This window comes from Gorilla gorilla, chromosome 1, assembly GCF_029281585.2.
Source record: "Gorilla gorilla gorilla isolate KB3781 chromosome 1, NHGRI_mGorGor1-v2.1_pri, whole genome shotgun sequence".
Lineage (NCBI taxonomy): Eukaryota > Metazoa > Chordata > Mammalia > Primates > Hominidae > Gorilla > Gorilla gorilla.
Window position 1 is genome coordinate 206135320 of NC_073224.2, and position 14728 is coordinate 206150047.

Here is a 14728-nt window from a genome sequence, read left to right on the forward strand (position 1 = left end):
CCCTCACCATAGTGGCCCTCCCAGAGTAGAGTAAGGATTACTCCCCATTCCTGTCCCTCAGTAGCCAACAGGAAAGCAATGCTGTAAACACAAGCAGCTGGTTTTGAGTAGGCAGAGAAGGCTGGAATTAAAAAAAAAGAAAGAAAGGGAGAAACACTTCTTGCCTCCATAATTCAGACAGTAAACTGATCGCTGAGATTTAAGTTTGCTTGTTTCCTGGGGAAGCTTGAAGATCCTCGTGGGACCACCGTCCCCTGCTCAGTCCTCCCTGGAAGGGGGCACTGTCTGGGTATGAGCTGCGTCACCGTTGGGTTTGTGACTTTCTGGATGGTGCCTGGGTTTCACCTGGGGCTGGCTGAGGAACGGGGAGGCGGTAGGGTCTGCTCTGTCTGTCAGGGGCTTGTGGCTTGGCGGGTGGGCTTTGCCATGGTCTCGCCTCTTGAGTCCAGCCCCGTCCTGATGGGGCAGACTTCTGTTCGTTCTGCTTCCTGGGTGATGTCAATACTGAATGAGAGGGCAAGAGAAGGGGAAAGGGAACTGCTATATGTTCTTCACGTGCTGCAGGGGGGCTGTGTGGTTCCCATGAAATGGTCAGCAGAGACTTTGGGATGGGTATGACTCATGGGTCACAGGGTTGACTAGACAGAATCTAGAGAAGGTGGGTGCTTAGCTGGGAAGTCTGCAGTAGGGACGGATCGCTGTGAAGCTCTAGGGGGACCTGGCTTACCACAGATAAGGCAGCAAATACAGCTCAGGCTTCCTCCTCCTTCCCACCTTCTGGGTGCCTTAGAGGACTCCCTAGTTATCTCCGTTCCACTACTTGCAAAAAACTGAGGCTTCCAGGAAGCAGGAGCTTCCTCTGCTTCGGGAATGGCACTTCCATCTTACTTTCCCAGCCTGAGGCGTCTGGACTGGTGGGAACGGCTCAGGATGTGAAAGCTTTGGAGGTAGAGGCTTGGCAAGGAAGGGGATGGGGGTAAGAGACAAGTAGGGGTAGGGGTAACTGGCTTGAACGTGCACTGCACACAACCAAGAGGATACCTGTGTCTGGCTTGAGCACACAGTCTGTCCAAATCCTCAGGTTCCATGGCCAGCCATAGCCTGGGCTACCTGGAGGTTTAAACACGGTCTACTTCAGGCCTCTAACTGTAGACTCCCTCAGTGAGTCTAAAACGAGCTCCCTACCTTCCTTACTTCTATGAAACCACCTGCATCCTCACAGCTACTCAGGCCCTGGAAATCCTGGAAATGCCCTGCTCCTTCTCCTCATGCCCTAGGTCCCCTGTGAGTCCCAGGGATTCTTTCTTTGCCACATCCATTCCTGCTGTCTCATGTCTAGCCTCACTCCAGGCTCTTGTTGTCCTCAGCCTGAATAATCACAGAATTTCCTAACTCATCTCTAGGTAACTGGCCCACCCTTGAGCCAGCGGGTCTCACCACGCCTTCTCCCCACCAGAACTCTCCAGCAGCTCCCCATCATTTTCAGGATCAGACTCGAACCCCGTAAAAGTCTGATCTCTGAAACCTCACCATCCACTCTTCCTTGTCACTCTTCACCTTCCCTCCTACTCTGGTCACACTGCATAACACGCATTCTCTTTCCAGGTTTCCACCTCACTCCTCGTGCCTGTCTATCTTTGTCATCTCTGTTGCCGTGTGTCTAAATCCTATTAGCTCAGAAGGTCCATGTTCGATGCCACCTCTTCCAGGCAGCCTCACATGCGGGTGCATCCTTCATCCCTCCCCACTGTGGTCCCACAGTCCGCTTCCATGGTTTATGTCCTCACTCAACTGGAAACTCCTTGAGGACAGTGGTCTTATCTGACTACCTTTCGCATTTCCATGGTATCCAAATAAAGCCTTGTACACAGTAGGTGCTCAATGAATGCTTGTTGTGTACCTATGTGAGCAAGTGGGTGAGTGAGTAATGGAGTGCTTTGTTCACCTTATGGGACATTGAATGGGATGGGAGGGACATGCGCAAAGTTGGAAAATGCCGAATGCTGTCCAGATGCCCTGGAACCCTTGTCTAGAGGTTGCTGTTGGGGTCATGGGATTGGTGAGGCTTTGAGTGGAACTCCTCCAACCAGGCTGTGTGCCTGGCTCCAGCTCCTGGTCATCCTCAAAGCCAGGAATCCAGCCTCCTCAGTACCAGCATCCTGACGAAAAGGAACAGGCAGGGGCCAAAGGGTTGCCTACCCTCCCTACTGTGTGTGTATCCGCTGCCCCCTGACCAAGCTTCTCCTCTAGCCAAGACAACTGTGCATATGGTTTTTGTAAATAGGACTCTGGCGCTGGCAAGTGTCAGAGCATTGCACCACCTACCAGAACCATCACAGGTGCCATCTCTGCCCGGTGCCCTTCATGGGTGGCACTGGGTAGGGGATGCTCTGGTGACTGCTTACTCTGGCTCGAGAAGTATCTGATGGGAAGAGGTTTCTCAGAAGAAATGTCTGTGTTTGAGCTAAAGTCCCAGCTTTGAACTTTGACTGCAGCTTTCTCTTACATTCTTTACCGTTTCTGATCATGCACCCACCTTTTATTTAACTTTCTTTGAGTCATTTCTCCATCTGGGGCTGAGGTGGGGGGCTCATTTCATCTAGAGTCTCCACCCCAGATCTGAAGCATAGGCGTGGTGGGGGGAGGTCACCAGGGGCTGTGGATGGTCCACCTCTGGCTGCTGGTGTGGGACGAGGGAAGCAGGTGGTGGTTGGCATGGAGGGCCTGTCTCTGAGCCCACACACTCGTGATGACTTTGCTCACAAAGGAATTTGTCAAAAGCAGCCTCCTATCTTGCACATCCAAGAAACCCCAGGCCAGTAGACTCTGGCCACCCCACACAGCCCCAACAAAGCAGGGCCTCATTCTGTCTCTGCCTCCACCTCCCACCCTGAGACATTGCCCCAGCTGGTGCCTCCCTGTGACTGTCCATCTCTGTGTGTGCTGTTTTTTTGTTTGTTTGTTTTTTTGCCTTGTAGTAACTCAGGTTGGTGTGTCCCAAGGACATAATATGTGTCCAGACCCTGGCATACCCGAAAGGGGCAAAAGACTAGGCTCGGATTTCAGGTAAGATCTATTTGGGAATTTTCTGATTGCAAGAAGGGTGGGGTGGCCTGGCTGGGAGGAAGACAGGGGCTGGCCTTCCTGCAGGTGGAAATGGAGAGGATGGCATGGATATAGGAACAGACACTTCCTGGAGAAGAGCTATGGCTTTGACATTCTCTCCTGGTTCAGTCCTCGGCATAGTGCCCATGCTTTAGTGGGGGGAGAGAACTGTAGACTGCCAATGTTTTCCAGAAAACCTATATACCCAGGGTACAAAGGGCTGCCATCTCAGTAATGACACGCCAGAAGGCAACTCGTGCCTGCAATAATCTAGGAGATCATTTTCCTTAAAGTTTATGGGTATCATCCACCCACGCTTAGCTGCCCTAACTGGTGCTTATCTCAGAGGATCGCTGTTTTGCTCACAAAGTCACCTTTTAACTCAATCCTAAAACCATTAAACGGTCCGAAAAAAGAAGATGAAGAGCAGATGTTCCTTCCAATGGAGATTTTTAGTGATAAAACAGTGGAGCGGAGATTAAGGGCCAGAAGGAAAAAATAACATGTGCGGCTTCTTTGTGGAACCAGGAAGGACGTGGGGCGGGGCTTGGCAGGCCCAGGGATGGAGCTCACAGACACACTTTGTCTCCCAGGTTAGGATCCAGCGTCCAGTTCACCTGCAACGAGGGCTATGACCTGCAAGGGTCCAAGCGGATCACCTGTATGAAAGTGAGCGACATGTTTGCCGCCTGGAGCGACCACAGGCCAGTCTGCCGAGGTGAGGGTGCCCTGGGGAAGGGAGGCTGGCCAGAGAGTTGGGCTGAGCCTGGAGGCTGAAGCCCAGCTCCCAGCACCTGAGGCCCAGGCTCTCAAGCAGACTGGCTCCCCTCCCCCCGCACTCCCTGCACTTATTTACCAATAAGCATACTTATCCAGCCCTTTCTCTGTATCGAGGCCTGCGCTAGGATCAGGAGATACAGAGATGGGGAAGATAAGCATTATGGTGCTTGCCCTGCATGCACCTTACAGTCTAATGGGTGAGGCACATAAGAAACAGCTTGCTACCTCATTGAACGGATACTGAACCACACCTAGGTAGGAAAGGAAGTCACCTTTTATACAGTCACCTTGAATCCCTCTGTTACAACACACATGCATCTTGAACCCTGTTTCTTTCCCCATATTGCAACAGACAGACTTGTCACTTCTGCAAGAGTGTTTTTACCTATGTAGTGATGACATGCTTCTAACCCCCTATCTGGGTGTTTTGTTCCCCAGGGCCCTGCCACCACATCCCCAGGTATCACATGAGCCAAGCCTGGGCTGGCCTAGCCCCTACCCCCCAAATAATCTTAAAATAACAGAGCCAAGTGTATTCCTGCTTTGGGGCAGGGCTACAGCTGCTTCTGTGGTAGAGAAGCCCCTGACCTCATCCCCCCAGGGAACCAGCAGAGAGAGCCCCTGTGCGCTAGGCTGTTAGGTGGTCTTTAAAAGCCAACAGGTGCTCTTTTGAGTGCCCCTTTAGAAGAGAAGATATGTTGCCCACTACAAAGTTACATGCTGGATCCTTCTGACCTAAGAAAGAGATTCTTTGCCTCTCTTTGGCATATGCATCAAGATAAAATTCATGCAGAGTAAGAGGATCCAGGAAAAATAATATCTCATTATTATACTGAGAAAGGGGCAGAGTTGGAGCTGAAACCCATATCCTGTTTTTTAACTGAGTCCATAAGTAATCTAGAAGAGTGTCACTATAACATCTTTCAAATAAGCCTTACATCCTCATTCAACTTTGAGGTGGCCATGTTCTACAGTTTATAATGTTCTTTGCATTTTCACTGATTTTAGCTATATTATCTCAAGGATTCTACATAGCTACTATGTTTTTAAAAAATCAAACAACAAAAAAGAATTCACGTCATAACTCTCAGCAATTGGACAAATCACCCATTTTCCCTAAGCCTTTCTTACCTCTAAATGTTGCTAATAGTATGTATCCTACCCTTCTTCTGTTTAATGTGGAGATTGAATGGAGTTGTGAATGTGTAAGCACTTTATGAATTGAAAAGTGCTAGAAGAAAAATAAAAATATCCTTATGCCAGTAGAACATGAGCTATATAGGGCAAGGACTTGTGTTTTGTTCACTGCCTAAAATGGGGCGTGGCATGTAGCAGGTACTCAGTAACAGGTGTTGAATGGATGATGGAATGAATGACTCATTGAATAGCATACCACTCCAATGCCAGGGAGCCCAGATACCAGCTGGGCAGAGAGGCATAGAATTATCAAGTCTGAGGACCAAGGGACCCTGCCCATCTGTCGTTTCAGAATTCCTTTTAAGAAGCCAGGATGACAATGCCTTTAGGCAGTGGTGGGATCTGGTCCCTCCTCAAGACCTTTTCACTAGAGGAAGGTTGTTCTCTTAGTTCTCAAGAGATGATGATTGTTTACATGAACATGCCAAGGGTGGAGAAGGGCTGGTTTTGACCTGAAGGAAGTTTGTAGCTGAAAAAGTGTGTTCATCCTTTTCTCCAGTGATTTGGACCCACTGAAGTCTGAGTTCTCTGCTGCATTGTAACTAAGCATTGGGCTGGGCTTTTTCACGTGGTCATCTCATTCCATCACCTGCTACTGTAAAACAACAGGAAATCATGGTACAAATCCAACCATCATCATTTTTAGCTGGGGCCCTTGGGCCAGTTTCTTCACCTCTCTGAATCTCTTTTTTCCTGCCAAAAAGTGGTGATAAAAGTGGGGTTACTTTGAGGACTAGATGAGGCAGTCCTTGTTTAGAAGTGATGCCAGTACGTCTGTGAGACTTACGTGCACACGTGTTCAGCTTAACCTGCTGGGCGCTGTCCACATAAGCTTCCTCAAGCCCTGGAGCAAACCTCAGCCTCTAGTTGCTGCAGGTTCTTTTAGAAGCTGTCTCATCTAATCCTATTGCAATCATACGGTTTGGGAGTCACATGGACTTTGATCTAGATCACAACTCTGACACCTTTTAGCTTGCTGGCCCTGGGCGGGTTCCTTCATCTTTTTTAGCCACAGGCCCTCATTTGTGAACAAGGAAAACAAAATCTTCCCCGCCTACTGATTATGAAATTTAAACAAGGCATTTTCTAGAAAGTGACCAGCCCTGACAGTGGTGGAGGGTACATTCTCAACACAGGTTAATGTTCCTGCCTTCTTCTCTCTTTTTTTTCCCCTCCTATAGGCCATTGTGAAGGAGAAAGAGAGACTGCTAAGTCTCTTGGGTGTGAACTTGGATGATCTGTCCTGGGCTTCCCTGAAGGCCCAGGGCTGAGATAGATATTAGAGTAAAGAGTCTTTTTATTTTGGCAGTTGTAAGGTTTTTATTTTAAAATCTTTTGTTTTCAATTAATTGCAATTACTATTCTATGATTTTTAGGAGAGTTTAGGTGAACCCCACCTTAAGAATGAAAACGAACAAAACTCTTTCCATTCCAAGAAGTTCCACTAACAAGCAGGTTACCAAAAGATCACATTCTAAAAAGGATTTTACCATAATAATGGTATTATTTTTTCTTTAATGCAGTTAAAATATGATTTGATTAGAAATACTCATTTTCCCACACAATTAATTCTACTAAAACACGGGGCCTGGCAAATAATAGGTTCTCAGCTAATGTTTGAGGACCACCTGAATGAATCAGTGATTGAAATGAATGAACAATATGGGACTGTGCCCTCATTTTGAGATATGAAATTACGCATTCACAGGCCTTTCTTTTCTTTCCCTCCCATCAGAAGAAATAAGCTTCTAATTTGACTCCTGGAAAATTTTCATCACACAAAGGAGATTGAGGGCAATGTGAAACACTGTTAAACTAATTCTGTTCAGCCCCAGATACAGGCAGGGTCCATAGATATAGAGCTTTTCAGACTTATTTTACATATGGAGCCCAATATTTAAAAATAAGTTTTTACAGAACCCTAATAAATAAAACAGATACAAGTGGAGCATCTCTGATTAAAGTTGGGTCAGGGGATTTCTAGTCTCCCCTCCATCACCATTTTCAGTAGCCTTTGAGTCCTGGTACCCCTGGGGCTCCAGGTAAACCACTGGTGTAGTGAGAGGACCAAATTAACAACCAGCTCTGATTTCTTGTGATCACAAATTGGTGTTGATAGAGTTTAGGGACTGAGTACCAGGCCCAGATGAAACTCTTACAGTTACTGATTCACAAAGTAAATAATTAACAGAAACTTATATATATTATTTTTCCTTTGTGGCTAAACTCATATATATGTATATGCCTTTGGGTGGCTAGAATACCAAGCTTGAGACTTAGAGACCTAAGTTAAAGTTCCGACTTTGTTATTAACCATGTGGCACAGGGAAAATCACTGAAACACTATGGATCTTTTTCCTTATCTGCAAAGGGCAGTAAAACAGGAGAAATATGGCACAAACCAGGGTGAATTAAATGCCATGATAATTACAGGTGGCTGTCTTCTTGGTGGATTTCATTAGATCAGCTTTCTGGTTTTACTCCTTAAACATAATTGTTATCCAGAGTTCTATTTTCAAATCTCTTCTCTTCTTTCCTCTCTTCTCCTCTCCACTTATTTTCCCTGGATGACACATACTGATTGTACTAGAGTACGTGCCCCATTGCTCCAGCCCTGAGAATGTCCCTCAGTCCCTTACCTGTATGTGCTGATGATAAAGCTCTTATTTATTAAATTATGTATACTTGTATATAGCATTGCACTAGGCATTTTTCATAATTTCTTTATGAGTAAAGTGGCAATAACCATATTTTATGTTTAGCTGAAGCTTAGAGTGGGCAGCCAACTTGCCCAAGGGCACAAAGCTACATCTGTTGAGTTGAATTTCAAACCCTGACTCCAAAGGCTGAATCCTACTTCTACTTGAAAATTGTACCTGGACATCCTTCGGAGTCAATAGATTGGGTGGAACCATGCAGAACAACTCCCCCTCCACTCCCCACTTTTTTGGGGTAACTTTTTATTTTGATATGATTTTAAACTTGCAGAAAAGTTGCAATTAATGTGCAAAAAGCTCCCATGTACCCTTTCCTAGATTTAAACAACTGCTTTTAAAAAGTTAGTGGAGAAGAAGAAAGCTAAGAAGAAATTCGGTCAGAAACGTAGGAGAAAAGCCAAAAAGCATCACTGAAGCCAAAGAATATGAGTTTCACAAAGAGAAAGATCAGTAGTGTCAGATACTCTAGAGAGGTCAAGTGTAATCACAGCTGAAAAGGAAACATTGGGGTTAGTGACTCAACCAAGTGTTGAATGTTTGAACTTGTTTCTGCAAGGAGTTGGTGAAGGAAGACATGGGAAATGATAGACTTGGGCTGAAGTTTCTATTGTGGTGGCAAACCATGAATCTGTCGTGATACCACAGTTCTCCTGGTAGCCCCGCAGCCCCCGGGATTAGAGATGGAAAAGGTGAGTGGTAGAATTGATGGAAAGCAGGCATTTCACCAAGCAGATATGAGAGCGATGAGGAAGATGTAGGTATTGGTGAGTGGTCTTGAGGTCCAGACTGGATAGTGAGGGAAGAGGGGTCAGGCGAGGATCAATAGATGGGATGAAATGTGGGAGCCAGAAGGCTAGAGGGGCCTATGATGTAGGACAATGGTGCATTGAGACCAAAGTCATTCTGCTGGGAACACAGGTAGTGGGGGAAGGAATGGAATGACTGGGTTTAAAATCTGTGAGTTGGACTTTCCTGGCTCCCAGGATAGCAAGGCCCTGGGTGTGGCTATAAACATGGTTGATCATGAGTTGGAGGAAGAGCAGGGTGTCAGATCTCATAAGAGGGCAATGCCCTCCAAAACAAGGGGCATCTCTCCATTGAAACAGGAGGGAAAAAGGAATTGAGTAAACGTGCAGATAGGATTGCATTCTTAGAGTGTAGGACAAAGGACCCGCCTGCTATATGGCTTCTGTTCCCTCCAAAGAGAAAGCCAAAGTCATCGGCTAAGAGTAAGGGGAGATAAGAGGAAGAGGAAGAGGAAGAGGAAGATGTTCAAGGGATGTCTAGAACATGTGAAAAAGTCTTTGAGCAGAATGAGAGAGTGAGCTAATAGAGATAAATGGTAGGGTCACTGGGCAATAGCTAGGATTTTTTTGAGATGAGTAATCAGGAGTTTATAATAGGCATTCATCTTCCTACTAGTGATTTTTTTCACAGCAAAGCTCAACTGTATGGTGGCAGGTATGGAGAAGACAGGTAGAGGGATTCATTCCAAACTGATGTCTTCTAGGCAACTGATGAAAGGAGGAAGAAGAAAGGGACTTGGAACAAGCAAGAAAATGAGCCTAATGGTGGCCCATGGGATCAAAGTTGCATAAGGACAGAAGACAAGACAGAAGGAGCTGATGGGTAGAGAGGAGATATTGCTGTCAACAGAGTGGAGGTCTCAGTAGGGAAAGATGAACTCTACTGGAGGTTCAGAAAACAACTGTGAAAGAAATACTTGAGGGTGGGAGCAAGATCTTGACTACAGAGGGCTGCATAGGAGGCAGTGGCATAGGAGGGGAAGATGGGCTTCAGTCAGGGCAGTAGTGGGAGTAGGAGGTTCCGAAAGATGTTGCAGCTACAAGCAGGATTTGTTTTCCTTAGAACTGGTAGTGGGAGGTGGTTCCAGAGGACTGTGGAAAGGGTTGGGAGGGAGGTCAATAGGAGAAGCAAGGGAAGGCAGCATGGAACAGGATGGGAATCAGATTTGGAGAGAAGATATGAGACCAGAGGCACTTGCACCCGGAGCAGTTCTCTTCTTTGGCACCAAGTTGTTTCAGTGTCAGAACTGGCTGTGGGTCCAGGTGGTAGCTCCCTATGGTCCCCTGGGATACTGTTCCCATTATATGATAATGTCCAGAGGAAAAATGGGAGTAGCTGCAGAGCTCGGGCATGGAAGATCTCAGAGAAGTCTCTCCTGAAAGCGATCCAGAAGAGCATTTCAGGGAAAAAGGCAAATAGAGAAACAAAATGATATGTTCATTCATTAAGTGAGATACTGAGCACCTACCATTCTGCCAGCCCATCTGGGTCACTGTGATGAACTTTCTATCTGTTGATGGGATCCCATGGAGCTGGCTGCTCAGGGTGATGTCTGTCTGTCTGTCCACAGAGCCCCTGACTTTGCCCAGATAGCAGAGGAAAAAAGTAGCTAATGCTTCATTTTGAACCTAGTTTAAGGTGCTCTATGCTATCTGCAGGCTGTAATATTTTAATTAAACCCCTCTAAGCCCTTAAAGTGGTAACTGCCTTTTTGGCCTGTTCTCTCTCATTACCTTCAGCATGTTTCAACAGACTGCAAATATACCATCTAATTCTTGGAAACAAGTACAAGATAAATTGATTCTGAAGCTGAGGGCTTTTGGCAGCAAAATCTGACTTTCCGGAAGAGGTGTAAGATGGTGCTGGTGGAGCTTTGTAAGGATTCTCTGCAGGGCTAGAGTTCTGAGTCCACAGGTCCTCTTTGCAAAGGTGGGATGGAATCAGGGCTTTGATTGTCTTATTTTAATTTGTTTAGTAATGTTGCCAGTCTCAAGTGTACTTGTGGGGGAAAAAAAACCTATGTCCAGAAACTTCAGGAAAGGCAGAAAAAGGATCCTTAGCCTTGAGAGAAATCCTGGGCATAGAGAAACAGAATAGACATGGCATTGGGAGTCTGATTATCTCTTGTCCCAAAGGTTGAATATTGACCACATCCCAGGCCCTGGGCTGAACCTTCACATCCATCATCTCATATAATTTCATCCTCACCATATCTCAATGAGGTGGTATCATTTGTCCCATTTTACAGATGAGGAAACAAAATCAGAGAGATTTTCTAACTCATCCAGACTTAAGCGACCAGCAAATGGATTTAGATCCAGAAGGCTAAGTTCATAAATTTTAAAGCCTGACCTCACTTTAACCATGCCACATTGCCATAGGGCCCAGTTATATCAAGTGCAATCTAGGAATCTAAGTGTTTCTCAGTACAGAATGAAAGGAGCAATCAGATATACATGGGGGAATGGAGTGGGGGTTCCCCCAGGACTTGTTCAAACTTGATTGAACAGATTCTTGAGCTCAGGATGAGGGAGGAGGAGATCCTTCCAGTGCAGGACTACAGTGAGAAGAAATCTCCTCCCAGGAGGTGATGAGCTAACAAAAAGGAGGTAACAGACCTGTCCCAAAAGCCCCTTGCAAATAACCCTCTGACAACACCTGCTCTGCTTGATGGTGAATGTTTTTCCACCTGCTCCCTCCACTTGCTGTGGCCCTTCAGAGAGGAAGGGCTATGTCAGACACTTTTTTCTCCCCACACTTTTCCTGGCCCATAGTAGGCACTCAATAAATGTTGGAATGAATGAGCTGAGCACAGGAATGAGTGCATGAAAGGAGAAGAGATTCATTATGTCTAGGAGCTGCAGAACCTGCTTCCCAGACCCTCCTAGGAAGGGTGTCCTGGGAAAGGTTTATCATGGCCCTTTCCACACATGGCAAGGAGCTCTAGGATATTTGGCCCCATCAGAGGAAACTAGGTTTGACACCACTTTCATTTTATATAGTTAAGCTTGTTGAGTTTGCTCACTATTTCTTTACTGTTAGGCACTTTGCCTACAATTAGGATAAATTGCCATGTGGGCAGCATGAGAACAGGCTCTTAGAACCTTTTATTAAAATAGCTGAACACTAACGTTAAAGAATGAAGTGGCTAGAACTAAGCACACATTTTTAAAGAAAGCAAATACCTAGGTACAATGTAGTACCTTAACTGTTATAAATCACTACTTAATCTAATTAGTTTAGAAGCTATTTTAAAGAGCTTAATTAGATTAAGCTGTGATTGATAACACTTTATATCTACTTGAGTAGAGCACTTCTAATTCACCTTGAATCTTTATGCTTCCAGTCAAAAGCCGGTTTCAGGGATAAGCTGAGTGTGGAGACGGATTTGGGAAGCAGTGAAATCGCTCTGGGTGCCTGGCACTGAGCTGAGTCAGGGGCCTTGGCAGAGCTCTTGGGCATAGACATTCTGAGACCTAATGGAGTGGCCTTGACAAGGATATCCTGAAATTCCTCTTCAGGAGGACCGAGGGGGTCACGGAGGAAGGAACTGAGGGGCAGGCAGAACCTGGAATGAGGTCAGACTCCTAGTTAAGCAGCATTAGGTCCACAGCAGCACTCAGCTGGTTTGGTGAATTGGAGTGCAAATTGGGAAACAGACAGGTCAGCAGAGTAAGGCGTGGGCTGGTTAGGTGTCCATAGGTGCCTGCGATCCACCTAGCTTTATGTCAACCTGACAGGTTCTAGCCCACACCCTCTTGACAAAGAGGAATTGCATGATCATAGTGGAGTCGGGGTGTGGGGGTAAGTGGGGCATGCAGAGGGGTCGCTTAGCCTGCCTTAGAAGTTCAACATTGCCTACAGAACAGCAGTCACAGTGCTCCAGGCACTGCGGCTTCCCTTCAAGCCTCCCAAGAACTGTAGAGGAAGGACCCAGGAAGCAGAAGGTTGTGTCCAGGGTGGGAACTGTACAGATGCAGTGTCTTCTGGGTGGGGAATGGGAGGCAAGAAGGGGAACTGGACCTAGTCTTAATTCAAAGGCTTGTCTTTCATCTCCTCTGCAGCCCGCATGTGTGATGCCCACCTTCGAGGCCCCTCGGGCATCATCACCTCCCCCAATTTCCCCATTCAGTATGACAACAATGCACACTGTGTGTGGATCATCACAGCACTCAACCCCGCCAAGGTAAGCCTCTTGGGGAGCGGGGTGGTGTTCTGTGGGCAGGGCTAGGTTGGGGACAGTTGGCCTACAGGGTTTTTCAAACCCAGAACTTACTGGTGGTAGATTCTCTGCAGACAGTTCTTTTACTTTTTTTTTTATTAATATCGAGTGGATAAAAAGCAGATTATAAAATATAAGCAAAATATAAAGAACACCAATACAACAAACACCTCTGCAGCCATTGTTCAGCTTAAGGGGAAAAGAAAATCGTTACCTTAGTGATGCAGGTTCCTCACCAATCCTGTTTCATTCCCTACACCCTCAGAGGTAACCATTACCTCACTTGTGTGTTTATTATTCCTTTGCTTTTCTTTATACTTAGCACTTAAGTGTGTATCCCTAAAAATACATTGCTTAGTATGCTAACATTTGAACTTCATATAAATGTAATCATGTATGTATTCTTAATCAACCTCACTCAAAATTGTGTTCCTAAGATTTATCTAAGTTATTGTATGTAGTTTGTACTTCTACATACATTTTTTCATGTTTATTTCCTGTTTAGTTTTTTTTTTTCCTGTGCCCTTTGTTCTCTCTTATAAATTTTACAAGTATGTTGCCAAGATCCACAAAATAACCTGTTGGAATCTTTATTTTAATTTTATCAAAACTACAGATTAATTGGAGAAGAACTGATATCTTTTTGATACTGAGTCTTCCAGTTCATGAGTATGGTATATCTCTCTATTTGTTTAGGGTTTCTTTAATGGCTTGCAATAAACTTGTATAATTTTTTCCATTACAGATCTTATGTATTTCTTAATATATTTACTCCTAAATATCTTATATTTATTGTTGCTATTATAAATCAAATCTTTTAAAATTGCACATTCTACTTGTTTCTTGCTGGTGTTTAGAAATGCAATTGATTTTGTACTTTGATTTTTATATTAGCAACTATCTTGTAAAAATGTATCTGAATTCTTTGGGCTTTTCTACATGGATAGTCATCATCTGCAAAAAAATGATGGTTTTGTTTCTACTTTCCATTTCTTATACCTTTTCTTTTTTATTTTCTTGCCTCAGAGTTCTGGTTGGAACCTCCCAGTATAACATCAAATCATTATTATGATGGTGACCCCTATGGTTATTGTTTGATATTTAATAGAATGTTTTTATTTCTTCACCATCAAACATCATCAAGTATGATGTTTGCTGAAGCTTATTTTTCATTTGTAGATACTCCTTTTATTAGAATTAGGGAATTTACTTCCTAATCGTAGTTTGCTAAGAGCTTTTATCAAGAATGGTTATTGAATTTTATGAAGCATCTTCCTATATCTATTGATACAATCATATAATTTTCTCCTTTATTCTCTTAGTATAGCAAATATTGCCTTTTCTCATGTCAAACCAACCTTGCATTCTTAAGTTTAACATAACTTGGTCATTTAGTATTGTCATTTTTATACATGCCTATATTTGATTTTGTTTAGTAATTTGTTTCTATTTTGTTAGTGAGCTTGGCCTCTTATTTGTTTTTTCATATTGCCTTTGCCAATTTTTGTGTCAATATATTGCTAGCCTCAGAAAATGATTTGAAGAGTATTTCCTCTCTTTCTATCCTTCGGGGTTATTAGTGGAAGATTGGCATAACTTTTGCCTTGAAAGTTTGGTAGAATTTTTCAGCAAAACTATCTGGGTGTGGTGTCTCCTTTGTTTGAAGATTTTAGACTATAGACTTAATACATGTAATGGCTAGAGAATTATTTGGGTCATCTGTTTTTTTTTTTCTTGACTCCATTTTAGTAAATATTAAAATTTATTGGATATAAAGTTATACATACTATCTCTTACTATAGTTATGATACCTGCCATTGTTGTGTTTCAATTCCCTTTTTCATTTCTAATATGTATCATTTTTTAATTGGTATTGGCAGTGGTTTAACATTTGTTAGTC

The 14728-nt window shown here is 44.4% G+C and overlaps 1 protein-coding gene across 2 annotated transcripts in view; it reads left to right on the forward strand.

The window, feature by feature from the left end:
- CSMD2 (CUB and Sushi multiple domains 2) overlaps positions 1 to 14728 on the forward strand; it is a 647961-nt gene that overhangs the window by 338724 nt on the left and 294509 nt on the right. The window contains exons 8-10 of one of the 2 annotated variants that reach the window (XM_055391224.2): positions 2979 to 3066; positions 3699 to 3823; positions 12671 to 12792. The exons of the other annotated variant lie outside the window; for it this stretch is intronic. Coding sequence (XP_055247199.1) covers positions 2979 to 3066; positions 3699 to 3823; positions 12671 to 12792 — 335 coding nt within the window. The remainder of the gene's footprint in view (positions 1 to 2978; positions 3067 to 3698; positions 3824 to 12670; positions 12793 to 14728) is intronic. 2 annotated transcript variants of the gene reach the window in all.